Here is a 16,747-nt window from a genome sequence, read left to right on the forward strand (position 1 = left end):
CCAGACAAGAGCTCTGCCCTCCCCACACAATTACTGAGGAAAAGCAGCCGTCGACCTCCATGAACCCTCCCGTCTTCCTGTCTGGAAGGGCTGAATATGCTTGAGGAACCCTGTTAAGTTACTGAACCCCGGAGCCCAGCCCTACCTCAGCCCCCCGGGACAGTCTCTTCCACTTTCTGGGCCAGGATCTCCTTTTCTTTCAAGGGAGGAACGGGCGCGGTTGGTTTTAGGTCTTGTAAATATGAAGGCTCGTAACTCCTAGTTCAGGTTTCTTTGCATCGTATCACCCTGTTGGCGCACCTCGGTAAGCCAGCGTGGTAGGGAGTGGGTTCTTTCAGATAACGAGATTTTCCAGATACATAGTATGTGAATTATACCTCAATTTAAAAAATAAACACACACACATTTTGGGCGGAGGGTACGGTTTATTTTTTAATTGAGGTATAATTCACATACCATAAGATTCACATGTCCAAGTATATAGTTTGATGGTTTTTAGTGTTTCATACGGTTCTACAAACCACTAGTATCTAATTCCAGAATATTTGCATCAGCACCCCCCAGGAAAAGCCTGTCCCCATTAGCAATTACTCCTAATTCCCACCTCCCCACCACAATCATCAGTGTACTCTCTGTCTTTTCTGGATTTGTCTGTTCTGGACATTTCTGGATCTCTTTTATCCTTTTCTCCACTCTTCTCAGGAGGTTACCCCGCCCCTACCTTTAATATTAGCAGTAAGACCATTTAATGAATTTCTCTCTGGATCAGACACTGTGCCAAGTACTTTCTATATAGTATTTCATTTAATCCTTTTTATTATTATTATTATTTTAATTTATTTATTTTTTATGGTACGCGGGCCTCTCACTGTTGTGGCCTCTCCCGTTGCAGAGCACAGGCTCCGGACGCGCAGGCTCGGCGGCCATGGCTCACGGGCCTAGCCGCTCCGCGGCATGTGGGATCTTCCTGGACCGGGGCACGAACCCGTGTCCCCTGCATCGGCAGGCGGACTCTCAACCACTGTGCCACCAGGGAAGACCCTCATTTAATCCTTAATACAACCTAAAAAATAAGGTATCTTTATCCCTTTTTTCAGAAAAAGACACTGGGGCTTAAAGTGTCTCCATAACTTGCAGTAGTAAGTGTCAGAGTGAAGAGGTTGACTTGGGTCTTCTTGGTCCCGATTGCCCTGTGCCGGGCTCCTGCTCTCCCTCCCTCCTGGTCACACACCTGTGTTCGGCTACCCCAGATCCTCAGCCCACCTTGATATGGGAGGCAGGGGACACCAGCTTCCTGGTGGTTGATTGTGGTTTGGCTGTTGCATAACCTTGCAGTAGGTGTTTTAGACTGTTGTGTTCTGACAGTGATACTGAAGGAGTGAGGTGGTTTTACAGACTTGTAAAATGGCACCTGTTAAAAATAGAGTCCCCAGATAACACTGTCCTGTGTTAAAAGTAGTCTCTGAAGGCAATCATTTGAGAACCCGGGAGAGCTCAAGATGCACCCAGCAGTTCATGTTTTGGATATGCTGCTCAGAGGTGAGGAAAATTTTCAACTGTGTCCCTTTAGGATTTGACATTTAAATACTCCCACTACATAAGTCATCCTTGTCGATTGCACCCTGGGCTCCTGTACTTCCACCAGAGTTCCCATGCAGCCGGAAATGGCTACTGAACTTCAGCCCTAGGGGTTTGTTAAATACTTTTGCTCCAGTACTTAAAAATTAGATGTTCAAGTTTTAGGGACTCTGCAGGACAGCACTTCTTTTTTTGTTTTAAAGAAGATGTTGGGGGTAGGAGTTTATTAATTTATTTATTTTTGGCTGTGTTGGGTCTTCATTTCTGTGCGAGTACTTTCTCTAGTTGCGGTGAGCGGGGGCCACTCTTCATCGCGGGGCGCGGGCCTCTCACTGTCGCGGCCTCTCTTGTTTCGGAGCACAGGCTCCAGATGCGCAGCCTCAGTAGTTGTGGCTCACGGGCCTAGTTGCTCCACGGCACATGGGATCCTTCCAGACCAGGGCTCGAACCTGTGTCCCCTGCATCGGCAGGCGGACTCTCAACCACTGCGCCACCAGGGAAGCCCAGGACGGCACTTCTGTCTGCCTGCTCATGTTTATCTCCTCTCCCTATAGTGTGAGGAGAAGGAATGCAGTCGATAGGCCAAACCATCCTCAGGGTTAACTAATTGTAAACAAACATCTCCATCCTCTGAACTGGCATCCCAACCCTTTATCAAAAGGCAAATCCTTAAGTAAAACAGATGTCAGAAGGCCCCTGGACCCTCCATGGATGCCCGTCCTGGACTTCAGGTATCTAAAGGCAGCTCTCCCGTTGAGTCTGATGCTGAGCAAGCCGAACCCAGGTCTCAACATTGCCCGACAGCCCGGCCTGACATCTAGTCCAGAGGACTTGTTTAGGTAGATAGGTGCGAGGATGCACAGATAAGAGATTTCAACAGCATTTCAGGAGACCTTTCTGGATTGTTTAGTGTAAGTATCTGAAATAGAAAATGTCAGAAAAGCAAACTGAAAACAGAACAACCAGACTTACTATCCATTCAGTGATACAATGGAAAGATACTAGGTTATTTAACTTTCACTTCCACTAATAATTGAAAAGCTCTTCCCAGGAAGCTTGCGTCTTGAAGTAAGATGCAAGAACTTGAAATAACCTGCACAGAGCAAGTATTTATGCCCTTGACATTCAAAAGCATACAATCCATATTTTTACAGAATGCTGTTTTCGTATTTTGATCTTGCGATAAACCCATAGTGAGAAAATAATTAGAAAGTACTATCAGTATATTTGGGTTTTCTTTTATTTTTTGTTTTAAAGAAAATTAATAAAATTTGCCTAATTAACGAATAAGTTCTGTCCTTCTGATTCCTAATGTTTAAAAGCCTCAGACTCCTCCACACTAGAATGCCACCTATAAATTTAGACTAAAACTTTCTTTCTTAAGCCAAGGAGAGAACTAAGAGTGACTATTATTTTACTAAAGGAAGAGTTCTTTTCCACTGGGAGCTCCAGAATGCCAGTTGCATTCCCTGGTGGATGCCGCTCATGGCAATGATGCCAGATATCACTAGGCAATAGATTGCACTGAAGCAACGGGATCACTAATTGCTTCAAAACAGGCATCCTGGCAAGGCCTTTGGCAGAGGCCAGACGGCTGCAAATGCAATGCACCTGGATCCAGAGTCTGGACATTCCCCGGGCAACAGATCCGTGCTCAATTAAAGAAGAAGCAACTCTGTGTTGCATGTAGCTCCTCGATCTGTTCAGGTGTTTAAAGCCATGGTTCTCAGGATGTTTGAGCCAGCAGCATCTGGGAACTTGTTAGAAATGCGCTTTCTCAGCCCCACCTCAGAGCTTCTGAATCAGAAAAATAGTCTCTGGTTTTGCAAGCCTTCCACGTGATTCTCATGCATAATCAAGTTTGAGCGCTACTGGCTTAAAGAAATTTGTGACCAGAGAGAGAGAGGGCCACGTTGTGCGTGTACCCACCCATGCGATTCTCCACTTGGCACGATGGCACAGCAACCTCCCTGCATCCAGAGTTTCTTCCTGGGCCTTGGGGGACCAGGGTATTCATCAGCTTCTAGAATAATGCAGCCCCCAGCCCTTAGGAAGTTTTTTCTCAATGGCACATTGCTTTCCTTTTTCCCATTGGTTATCATTGCTTTAACAGACGTGAGGCCTGTGTGGGACACCCAGGTAGAAGATGGAGAAAGAAAATTCAAGGCCTGGAGGCTTCTTCAACTTAGAGAAACTTCTTGTGAAATAGCTAACCCCTCGCAACTTCTGAGGCTTGTTAGAGATGCAGGGTCTCAGGCCCAGCCCCTGAGTCAGAGTCTGTATTTTAATAAGATCCCCAGGGGATTTGTAGGCACCCTGAAGCGTAAGAAGCACTGACAGAGGTAACAGCTTTAGCAAGGCAGAAAGGAGGCTGCTAGAAGTGGTATCTTCCTGGATTTGTAGTGAATTGTACTGAGGCAGCCTTATAAAATAAGCACATCCAATAATATAACAAGCTATTTCAGTTCCCATGGTGCCCAGGTAAAAGTAAGAAACCTTGGAGCTGGGAAGGAGGGGAAGATCAATCCAGGGAAGAGATGGAAGACAGGAAACCTGGGGGGAAACATTTTCCTTTCTCCCACTTCCCTTCCCCACGACTGAATCCCATCCAGGCCCCGGTTGCCCCTGCTTCCACGCTTAACATCTGCTTTTGTTCCTAGAGCATTGCTGTGCCATTCGCATCAACTGCGCCCCCGGACTCTCTAAGCCAAGCTTCCTCAAATAGTCTTCCTCCTTTGGGGAGTTTATGGAACCCCTTCCTCTGGGTCAGACAGGCCCTCTCCTTGCCAGCTATCTGGAATCAGCATCTGTGCAGGACTCAGAAAGAAGCAGCTGCTGGCAGTGTCCTGAGCACCAGCTGGCTTTCGGTTTAGGCTCGGGATGTTATGTTCCAAAGTGTGTTTCTGAGAACCTCAGTGGGCCCGCAGCTGCCCCCGGGAACATGCAGTTTGCCAATTAAATTTCAGAAATGCACAAGACACACAGCCTTCTGCTTATACATTTGTAAGGCCGGCATGTGAAAGACTAGGTGGCCCCTGCTTCAGAGACACAAGGATGCTTCGAGCAAGGTGAACGGGGTGCCAGAGGGACGAAGGCGGGACCCAAGGAGGGGCTCGGGTAACCGGTGTGTAAGGGCCGGGTGCAGCCGTGTCCTGAAGAAAGTATGGAAAGGACTTGGGGACGGACCAGATTTGGAGATAGCCGATATTTACCCAAGCAGAACATTAGCTTGGGCCGTTTGCTTTTTATTTCTTTTACCAAATCCCCCCTCTTTCTTCTCGTCGACTTTGGGGAATTGCAGCAGAATGGTGGCACAATGGGAAAGGCTGAGCACCGGCGTTCGGGGTCTGAAACGGCTCAGTGGTCTGTGTTCTGAGATCTTGGCTCACAGGATTCCCTCAAAAGCCATCGTGAGCCTTATCTGCCCAGGCACAGGGGGTGGCAGCAGGGAATTCGTCGACAGGCAAGGACAAAACGCTGCCTGTGGCTGGTCAATGGTGAGTTTGTGAGCACATTTTTCACTCTTGATAATGGTCTCGATAGTCTTTCTGTCTCATAGTGATGAGCCGTTCCTCCTCAGGTGCCGTCTTGCTTTTTGCCTGCAATATCCATTTTAGACGTTTCACTTTTGTTTTATGACAGTATTTCCCAAGGCCATTTTAGGAGGGGACATGGCTCCGCTTGCCATAAACACACTTGGCGAGTGTAGTTTTGAGTCCGCTTCTCCCTTTTCCTGTGCACTTCACTGTTCCTCGCCCTGGGGCATGTTTGTGCTTTGGGGGTTTGGAGGACATAATTGCCCTGCAGGTGTAATTCCTTAGAGAACAAAAGACGTTTGAAATTACACATACATACATACACACACACACACACACTCATACTTTACACATGTGGGCAACAAGAAGGAAATCAGGTTCCAGTTGTTGAATTTTAAGAGAAAAACTGTTTTACTAGTCAGTTGAATCATAGTTACTTGAAAGGTTAGGGCGGTTTGTTCCGAAAGGAAGATTGAGCAGTGGTGTCCAAAGAGTGGCTCTGATAAGAAGATATTTGTATTGTAAGTATTTGCGGTTATGATTAGGCATGTGGTGTGTATGTTTTGCAGTCAGGTGTGTTCTCCTTTTCTGGGAAAGCATCACATCCGTCTCAGGAAAGAAGTCGATCTGGATCGAATGAGTCCTGCCTCTTATCTTCAACATGGTGTCCACGTTGGACACCTTAGCGATCGATGTGGAGAAGAGAGGTGGAAGATCTGGCACCAGAAAGATGGACGTTCAGAACTCTCAGACCTTTATAGAGAAATAAGCAAAGCTAGGAGTAAGTAGTTTAGAGAAAAGCAAGTACATTAACTGAAAAAATTTAAATATTTAATCTCACTGGTAATCAAAGAAATTAAAATAAAAAGAATAGCACTTTTTGCCTATCAAATTAAAAACACTGGCATTTTTTTTTAAGTGAAAATACTCAGTGTTAGCCAGGATATAGTGAAAGCTGCACCCTTTTTCGTTGCTGGTGGGCATGTACATTGGAACAGATTTTCTCTCGAGCGGTGTGACAGAATGTGTCAGGAGCCTCAACAAGTGTTCACACTCAGCTGATCTGGTAATTCCACTTCCAGGAACTTATCCTGAGGAAATAATCAGACATGTGGGCAGGAATTCATGTAAAATGCTAACTTCTCTGTAATTTTTAATTGGATACAACCCAAATGGGTGACAATAGAAGATAACGCCAGAGGAGAGAATGATATGTGGCCATTTACAATTGTATTTTTTAAGAATTTTGAATGAAGGAGGGAAATTCTCATAATATAAACATTATGATCTCAATTTTATAAAAAAGAGAAAAATACACATATAAGGTAAAAAAAACTAGAAGAAAATATACCAAAATGTTAGCAGTGATCTGTGTCTAAGTGGTGGGATTATGGTGGCTTTTATATGCTTTATACTTTTCTTGATTTGTTCAGTGGGATCCAGAGAGAGAAGAGGAGAAGGGGAGAAAGTTTGTGTATTACAAAACAGTTGTCTTTAAACTGTTAATGAAGTATTCTGTATAAAAATAGTAATTAGTGTAAACAGAAATATTTTTAAGACCTTCTCCACTATCTACAGCTTTAGCATACAAAGTAAATCAGGAAAGATAGACATGAAATCAAGTGTGTGTTCGCGCCTCAGACCTGGGAAAGGTGTTTTCTTTAAATAAAACCTCTTCCAGACTCCAGGCTGATGTTGGACAACATTAGTCATTAACACACATGTTGTGATCTACCGATTTTATATTTGAATATTTCATTCCACTCAACGGTTTTCTGACTGTAGAGGACATTGAGTGAGATTCTCTTTTGGCTGTTATATGGATTGAGAAATAGGTTCACTGACTACATTGAATCTGTGTGGCAGATTTGGGGATTTTGAAATGAATTTGTTTTAAATAAAGATGTCAAGTGTTGTGGTTCTGTTTTGGCAGGACCATCACCAGTACCAGCCTTACATATTTGGAAGGGTGGGTTGCTTTAATTAACGTTCCCAGCAGTACAGTTGCAAGTAGTTAGTGAAATTAAAAGCATTCTTACTTCCCTTTACGACTTCATGGTTACTTTCTCAGGGCTCAGTGCTGTGCTAGCCCAGTAACAATATGAGATCAGCATCACATCTGTAACTGTATAAAAGTAGTCTTGGGACTTCCCTGGTGGCGCAGTGGTTAAGAATCCGCCTGCCAATGCAGGGGACACGGGTTTGAGCCCTGGTCTGGGAAGATCCCACATGCTGTGGAGCAACTAAGCCTGCGAGCCACAACTACTGAGCCTGAGTGCCACAACTACTGAAGCCTGTGTGCCTAGAGCCCGTGCTCCGCAACAAGAGAAGCCACTGCAATGAGAAGCCCACGCACACCAACGAAGAGTAGCCCCCGGTCACTGCAACTAGAGAAAGCCCGCATGCAGCAAGGAAGACCCAATGCAGCCAAAAATAAATTAATTAATTTAAAAAAAAAAGTAGTCTTTCACCTTGTGGCTGTATTAACAGATACACACAAATACAGGAGCTCCTAGTATGACACAGTTCCACTGGTACATGACAAAATGGCGGGGGAGGGATATCTATATAGACAGATAGATTTAAATATAATTGCTAAGTATGAAAGTTGAAAGAATGCTTGTAGTGTCCAAGAATTTTTAAATGTTAGAGAAAAGGAGAATGAAGATGAGCTTTCCTTCGCCCAGAAGTTCTCAAACCCATTGAAACTAAATACCCAGTGCTAGAGTCTAGGGATGTGTATTTTACACTTGATCTTAGCCCAAAGGTACAGAAGCAATGGGAATGTGCATTTTAAAGTCTCTACAGGAAATTCTGATGCAGACCGTTGAAGCTGATGCTGTTTTAGCGGTGCTGCGCTGTTGTATATTTTATTCTGTGCTTCCCATATGATATCTACTAGCCACCTGTGGCTCTGGAGCTCTTGAAATGCAGCTAGTATGACTGAGGGACTGAATTTTTTATTTTAATTAATTAATTTTTAATTTGAATGTAAATAGTTACATGTGACTAGTAGCTATCATAGTAAACAGCAGCCTTAACCTGTAGTATATTGCCCTTCACTTGGGGATGAAATGAAGCCATTTTTCAGCCTGTCCTTCCCATAGGTTGTACATTTCATTACTGTGACACAGTGATGCTCAGATGATGGCTCAGAGCTTTCACTGTAACTTGTGGGTACTGGCAGCAGCAAACGTGGCTCCAGAACCTCCTACTGAGAGAATCAAGGCGGTCGTGCGTTCCATAACCACACCCACTCACGTGAGCTGGGTTTCGTTATATAATTTGTTCCGCAGAGTCTTCAGCCCCCTGCTCAGAACATAAAATGGTGCTTCTCACAGCCTCCCTCATCCCACCAAACAGAAAACCAAAATCTCATTCTCACCCCAGGATGTCTAACTCATTGTTTGTTTTTTGTAGTTGTTTTATTTTTAGCTAAGGAAATCATGTCTCATCTTCTGTCGTTTAAAGGGTTTAAAAGTTCAGCATGGTGAGTTTTTATGGGACTTTTATGCGAAGCCAAGTGTTGTAAACGTATCCAAGTTATCTCAGTAGTGTAGTTTACCAAATCCTTTTCCTATGCACACCGACCTGACTTCCCTTCAAAATATGAAACAGATGGGTCCAGTGAGAATCCTCCAGCTATTCCAGGCACTAGGTTAGGATTTCTCACAATCTAAACCTGGTGAGATGAGCTTGAATGGAAACAAGAGTCCCCATCAAGACTGTAATGGGTGGAGGCAGGGGCTGTGTCTATCCGTCCTGGGCCGTCTTCTAGCGTCACAGCGTAGCTCCTGCCTCTCAGAGAGGCTTGGTGCCTGTTGGTTGAACGAATTAATGTTCTTGCCATAGAGAAAGTGGACTGAAGGGACCATGTAAAGAAGGGAAACGATCCAGGGAAGGGCCACATTTGAGATAAAAGTGATTTGATTTCGGACAAAGTGCTTGCCCTCCATGACTTTACTCTGTTATATTTAGCAGGTAAGAGGAAGAAAGATTATAGTGCCCAATAACCTACAGGTGACCCTTTAACAACCCCTGGGGATAGAAGCGCCGACCCTCCACGCAGTCAGAAATCTGCCTATAATTCATAGTTAGCCCTCTGTCTGTGTGGTTCCGCATACGCAGATTCAACCAACTGTGGGTGGTGTGGCACTGTAGTATTTACTGTGGAGAAAGATCTGCTGTAAGTGCACCTGGGCAGTTCAAACCCGTGTCGTTCAGGGGTCGACTGTGGTTCTGTCTTGAGGATGATCATTTACTACCGTGATGGTGATTTCCGAGGCTAGCGATCATAAAGGACTCCAAAGCACTGAAAATGCTCACAGACGTGGAATCAGGAAAGACTGGTTGAATTTCAGTCTTAATAATTCACATGCTCTTGTGTTTTGGCCTGTATACTTTTTGGCTAATATTATAGTTCTAAGAGACTTAGCAGTTAGATCGCCTCTGGTTGTGACGTATCTGCCTGCTTATCGGCATGTCTTATTTTCCTGAAATTTTAGGCACAGAAAAATGAAAGAGAATCTATCCGACAGAAGTTGGCACTTGGAAGCTTCTTTGATGATGGCCCGGGAATTTATACCAGCTGTAGCAAAAGTGGGAAGCCAAGCCTTTCCTCCCGGTGAGTGTTTTGAGTTGATTTTCTGATATGTGCCTAATGGATTTTGTCATCTGACTATGTATGTCTAATAAGAGATATCCTTTAAATCCTTGAGGATTTTTTCCCCATAATACTGCCGCCTTTATTTGCGTGCTAGACAGATCCCTCTCCACCTGTTTGTTGGGTTTGTTTTTTGGGTTTTAGTTTTGGGGATTTTTGGCCCATTTGCCCAGCCATTTGAGGTCAGATTTCTATATTTCATCTTTTCTCTAGACTCAATTCTGATTTTGCATTGTGAAGGGGGAGTCAAGCTACACTCTTAAGCAAGCTGACTGATGCTTGGAGAAGTGTGGCAGACCACCAGATTTCCCATTAAGCAGTCCCAAAGCATCCAGCCTGACCCCCCGATGCATTTGATTGCAATGAATACTGGTAACTGAGAAATACAATTCCCACTTTGATCATTGAATGTTTATTACAGAGCTTAAACTGTCCTGCAGGTGGTTTGTTTTTTTTTTTTTTACCTTAATTGATTTCAGGGTATCACTGATCATTTGCATAACTTCTAATTCCAATTAAAATATATTAAAATTATGATTCTATCTAGAAAATAGGATTGTAGACCAGAGCTTCTCAAACTTTAATGTGCATATGTATCACCTGGGAATTGTGTTAAAATGCTGATTCTGATTTAGTAGGTTGGGGTGGGATGTAAGGTTCTGTATTTTTTTTTCTTTTTAATTAATTAATTATTTTTGGCAGTGTTGGGTCTTCGTTGCTACACTCAGGCTTTCTCTAGTTGCGGCGAGCAGGGCCTACTCTTCATTGCGGTGCGTGGGCTTCTCATTGCAGTGGCTTCTCTTGTTGCAGAGCGTGGGCTCTAGGTACACAGGCTTCAGTAGTTGCAGCACACAGCCTCGGTAGTTGTGGCTCGCAGGCTCTAGAGCACAGGCTCAGTGGCTCTGCGGCATGTGGGATCTTCGCGGACCAGGGCTCGAACCCGTGTCCCCTGCACTGGCAGGCGGATTCTTAACCACTTCACCACCAGGGAAGTCCCAAGATTCTGTATTTATAACAAGCTCCCAGCTGATGTTCATGCTGCCAGTCCATAGGTCACACTTTGATTAGGGAGGGTATAGACAATCTGCAAAATTAACTATTACGAGTACAGGTATTCCAAGTGATTAAAGCACATAAAAGATTGTTTTAATAAAGATGGTAGTAACTGAAGACCCATCAGCATTCTCTTGATCCCTCCCCAAATATCCATTTCTCGTCAGAATGTCTGGCTCTTCCTTTGGGCTCTCTAAGAGCAAATATCCCCTGTATAAATACTAGGTATACTTACCATGTTAAACCAGGTGTGGGAGACAAATGATAGCATTCATGCATTCATTCAGCCAACGGATTTCCACTCTTTCCTTCATATGAGGCCCAGAATTAGACACTTTAGTGTCTATTTTATCAAGCTTTCAGCAAGCCTCATACTTCTGTCTGATCCTTACAGATTCGTCTAAATCAGCAAAAATCAGAAAGCACACACACACTCATATATGTGCGTATTTAGGAGTCCCCTGGTGAGCTAGTGCCTGGAGACAGGAGCTGTGGCCTGGCCATGCAGTGTTTAGGCGTGTCCTCCTCAGCTGGGTGTGGGCCAGCTCAGGCTCAGAGGATTCCCTCGCTCTCGGCATATGTCATTCCAGAGCTGGAAGGTCAGCCTTCCCCTTTGCTATGGAAGCACCTCTTTCTCCTCCTAGTGGGATGTGGCAGGAGGACCTCGGGCCTAGGGACCTGGACACCTGAGGGTTAGTCTCAGTCAGCTTCTAATTCTGAGACTTGAGCAATTTACTTAGTTTTTACCATGCCTCAGTTTCCTCACTTTTGTAAAATGAGTAGATTGGACCCCATAGTCTTATAGATCTCTGCTACTGCCCTCTAGTAGTCCCCAAAGCACCAAAAAGTTTTCTTCTAGAAACCCCATCTCTTTGCTCAGCCCTGTCATGTCCATCTGGTCCAAACGGGAGCTGTGGTTTTTAAAATCGAAGTTGTGTGTGTGTGTATGTGTATTATATGACTTTGAAAGTAAAGTAGAATTAACTACAGAGTATATAATAACAACATAAAAGTAACAGTCCCTGGTCCCATCCCTCTCTATCCTCATCTCACTCTCCAGAAACAATAACTTTTAACTCCTTAGTTGTTTAAGCTGGTATTTATGTCTCTGAGTAAAATGCTTATCTTCTTACCTTTTACTTTTAAACCATTTACTGACTGCTAAATACGGAAGGTTGGGATTTAACTCTCTTTTACAGCCCTCCCACAGACATATCTATATATCCCTCCCCATCCTCCTAATATAATTACTTTATAATTTGGGGTCAAATAACCGTTCAATTTTACATTATTAAGGTCATATATTATTCACCTTGAACCATATAGTAAACTATGATTACTTGAGAAATTTTATTGTTTGTTCTGAAATTTAAATTGCCCCATTTTCCCCTTTGCCCGTCCCTGATTTGACTGCTGTATTATATTCCACCATGTGAATGTATCTCTTCTGATGATAGGCATTGGGTGTTTCAGAGGTTCTGCTCTTATAAACAGTGCTGCTTATAAACATCCTTGTATGTGTCTTCTGCTGTCTGTGTGCAAGAGTTTCTCTCTGGTGTGTACCTTGGACTGGTATTCCTAGGAAAATACATGAATGTTCCTATTTAGAAGATAATGCCAAACTGTTCAAAATAGTTGCACAAGTTACACTCCTACCAGCAATGCTTCAGAGATCCTGTGGATCTATATAGCCTTTCTAACACTCAATATTATCAACTTCTTTCACACTTTTGTTAACTGAATGTGGGTATTAAATGATATTTCATTATGTTTATTAGCCATCTCTGTTTCCCCTTCTGTGAAATGTCTTTTTGGGCCTCATGTCCAAATTTCTATTGGATTCTTTATGTTTTTTTCATTGATTTATGGAAGTTCTTTAGTTATGATTCTAATCCTTAATATGCTGTATGTATGGCAAATATCTTCTCCCAGGTTGTAACTTGTCTTTTCACTTCCTCAATGTGTCTTTATGACCAGAAGTTCTTAATTTTAATGGTAATTTTTATCTAACTTTTCTTTTAGAGTCAGTGCTTTCTGAGGCTTCTATAAAAAATCTTCTTCTATCCTAAGGTCCAAAAGGCGTTAACCTAGATTTCCTGTTAAGAGTTAAAGTGTTTTTTTTTTTTTAAGTCTGTAAGCAGTCAGGGGTTGGTTTCCTGATTTGGAATGGAGAAGTCTAATTTCATCTTTTTCCATATACATGACCATCTTTTCCATCATATTTATTAGTAACAATTCTCTTTTACTGACTGATCTAACAGACCACTTATGTATGACTACATTAATGGGAATACATTCTATTTCATTGGTTAGTGTTTCTATCCCTGCACCAGTACCATACAGTTTTAATTACTATAGCTTCAAAATAAGTCCTGATATCTGGACTCTTTACTCTTTTACTGCCTATTCTTGGTTTTTTATTCTTCCATATAAATTTTAAATCATCAAATCAAGTTCAGCAAAATACTGTCTTGGGATTTTTGACTAGAATTGCACTGAATCTGGAAATATTGGGTTGGCCCAAAAGTCCGTTCTGGTTTTTCCATAAGATGTTATGGAAAAACCCGAACGAACTTATGGAAAACGAACTTACGGAAAAACCCAAACGAACTTTTTGGCCAACCCAATAATTTAGGGGAGAATTACATTTTCACAGTATTAAATTTTCCTATCCCTGTTTTCCATTTAGAGATACTGCATATCTTTTGTTATATTTATTTCTAGATATTTGATATTCTGATATTATCTTAAATTCTCTTAGATAATGCTTTCTTGTTGTTTGCTGCAGCTTACTTTGTACACTAGTCGTGTATCCAGCCATTTCGTTATTATTATACCTAGTATTTCTCTACTCTCCTATTATTTCCAGTAAAGTTGTCTGTACATTCTTTGGACGTTTAAAACAATATCATCTACAAAAAATAGCAGCTTTTAAAATTCCTTTCTGTCCTCCTACTTCTGGTTTCTTTCTTTGTTTTACCACACTGGATAGGTACCCTAGTACACTGAGGATTAAAAATGGTTGGAATCCTTAGCTCATTTCTCATATTAAATGGAATGCTTCTAATATTTCCATTTAGGATGATGTTAATTTTATGTTTTCTTTAATTTTACTCTTTATGAGATTAACATTGTTCCCTTATATTCATAATTTTAAAAACATTTTTATCATGAATGGGTATTTGATGTTATCATGTGCTTTTTCTGCATCTGTTGAGATGATTGTATGATTTTCTCTATTAATCTATTAATGAATTGCATTTATAGATTTTCAAAATATTGAACAATCTTTGCATACCTATTATAAACCAAAATTGGTTGGGGGTATTATCTTTTTTTGAACAGTATTGGATTTTATACATAATATTTTATTTGGGGTTGTTATACTTACATTCATGAGTCACATGGGTCTGTTGTATTCTTTTCTTGTAACTTTTTTTTCTGGTTTTAGTATAAGTTTATGCTGGTGTAAATGAATTAGCTACTATTCCCCCTTTCGTATTGTCTAAGAAAAGTCTACATAATATTGGAATGAGCTGTTTCTTACCAGTATAACCATCTGGGCCCAGTGTCTACTTTGTATGTTTGATTTTAACAGCTTCTGTTTTTTAAGTGGTTTTAAGATTGTACACACTTTTGATTTCTTCTTGAGTCAGTTCTGATGAGTTGTATTTTCTAAGAATTTGTCCATTTTGTTTATGTTTTCAAAATTTTTCCCATCATGCTTTCTCATTTCACTGAGGGCATTAATTTTAGTTAAATTGTTCAAAATGTTTCCTTCTGATTTCTACGTTGTCCATGATTTTTTCTGAGTTTGTTTTTTTGTTCATTTTGATTTCTATTAATAAGTAAGTGTAAAACACTAAAAACTGTTGTAAAGTTTCTGGTTGGGGCTTGGAGACATATATTGTCTTCTCAGAGAGACCTTCCCTGACTACCCAATTAAAAGGTAAACTCCCAACCTACCTACCACTTTCTCTTCTCTTACCCTGCTTATCCTCTTACCCTGATTTGTTTTTCTTTGTGGTCCTTATCATTACCTGATGTTGTATTATATATATTTTTAATCTGTTCCTTGTCTTTCTCTAGTACGAAAATAATTAACCCCAAGAGAGCAGGCCTTTGTCTGTTTTGTTCACCACCATAACTATTGCTTCGACAGTGTCTAATACATAGTCACTGAATAGTTGTTGCATTAATGAATGGTGAACTTCACTTCAGAATGGTCACATAAAAACACAACTGTTTGTAAGGGTGCATCCAATTAAAAGTGCTCAAAGCTCTTTTCTCTTGGGCTGTAAGTTGTCACAGGGAAGAACTCTTCAACTTCATCCTAAGGAATTTTAAGCCTGGCTGCCAGTGTAAGACTCTAGCAGGGGAATGGTTGACAATTCAGCACGTAGAATTTCACTTAATTCCTTTGATTTCAGTAAGGCGCTTCACTGCCACCTCAGCTGTGCCTAAGGGAGCCCTAGCCCAGAGCTCCCCTAATGCAGCCTCTCTAGATAGTAAACTTTCTCATCCTGCCAGACCACACATAGTCAGGACAAGTTAGAAGATCTAGGTTTTCCTTTCAGTTGTTTAATCAGTTTGGTTTGTACGCAGCCTTACCCCACTCCCCTGCCTTTGGATGCACCTGAGTATTTCCAGGATCCTGAAGTGAAAATGCATGTGCCTTCTCCACCAGCCACCCCTGCAGACACCTAGCAAATTGAAGTAATTAAGTCAAATACCCCTCATCCATCTGCCTTTTGTCTTTCAAAATATTTTCAAACTCTCTTGTGGGGGCTTCCCTGGTGGCGCAGTGGTTGGGGGTCCGCCTGCCGATGCAGGGGACGCGGGTTCGTGCCCTAGTCCGGGAGGATCCCGCAGGCCGCGGAGTGGCTGGGCCCGTGAGCCATGGCCGCCGGGCCTGCGTGAGCGGAGCCTGTGCTCCACAACGGGAGGGGCCACAGCGGTGAGCGGCCCGCGTACCGCAAAAAAAACTCTCTTGTGTGCCACTGTCTCCTTTTCCATTTCCTTTGTCCATGTAAGTTCATACCTTATTTCTTCCTTTAATATTATTTTAGTAGGATTTCAGAAGAGAGAGAAGATAAATTCCTGTGTTCGATATGCCATGTGTAACTAGAAGTCTCATGAAGGTTTTTGTTATTTTTAATAGCAGAAATATAAAATCCTGTGCAGAAACCATGTATGTAAAACAAAGCAGACCTCTGGTCCAGGAGGACTGAAGGAGAGGGGTTGGGATACCCCCGCCCAGAACATGCCATCCCCCACCATTTCCCTTCAATGCCACTCTACTTCGCGCTCAGTGCCCCTCACCATCCCTCCCCTATAAACCCTCAAAGCCCACCTGAAACTCTTCTGGCAGAGCAGAATTTGAGAATCACTTAGTCATCTACCCTCTTTGGAGACACAGCTATCTAAACACATACGTATTTCACAGTAGCTCATAACAAGCTACACTTGTTGACTCGCCATAAGGAAGATTATTTATATCCTGTTCGTTCATATGTTTTCCTCTCCACATTCTGGGATGAGATCATCCTCTCTGAGAACACGATGACTTTTTGGATCCCCTTAGGGTGATGGTTAATAATGAGACTTAACGTTCCTAAGAAATGTCACTTTTTCCCTGTAAATTTAAAGTCTGCAAAGACTGACTGCCATTCTCCTTCCTCAGTAATAATGTAGGAGAAAAGCCTTAGGAAAGGTTCAGTTGCAATTGTGTAACCCATATTCTCCATCCCTATTAGAATTAGTGTTTCTCTAATGTATTACAATTCCTGAAATTCTTCATTGAGCTAGAAGTACCTTACCTCTTTCTTACAAAAGTACTTGAGGGATGTTAGAACTTTGAGGTCACTGATGTGGCACTCCAGAATGCTCCAAAGCACACATGTTGAACTAGTTAAAT

The 16,747-nt window shown here is 42.2% G+C and overlaps 1 protein-coding gene across 3 annotated transcripts in view; it reads left to right on the forward strand.

Annotated features, from left to right (window-relative positions):
• Window positions 1-16,747, forward strand: part of SCHIP1 (schwannomin interacting protein 1) — a 126,050-nt gene that overhangs the window by 87,157 nt on the left and 22,146 nt on the right. For all 3 annotated transcript variants that reach the window (XM_024740174.1, XM_024740173.1, XM_024740172.1), the window contains one exon: window positions 9,620-9,738. In XM_024740174.1, the coding sequence (XP_024595942.1) occupies window positions 9,620-9,738 (119 nt within the window). The remainder of the gene's footprint in view (window positions 1-9,619; window positions 9,739-16,747) is intronic.

This window comes from Neophocaena asiaeorientalis, unplaced genomic scaffold, assembly GCF_003031525.2.
Source record: "Neophocaena asiaeorientalis asiaeorientalis breed wild unplaced genomic scaffold, Neophocaena_asiaeorientalis_V1.1 scaffold50, whole genome shotgun sequence".
Classification (NCBI taxonomy): domain Eukaryota; kingdom Metazoa; phylum Chordata; class Mammalia; order Artiodactyla; family Phocoenidae; genus Neophocaena; species Neophocaena asiaeorientalis.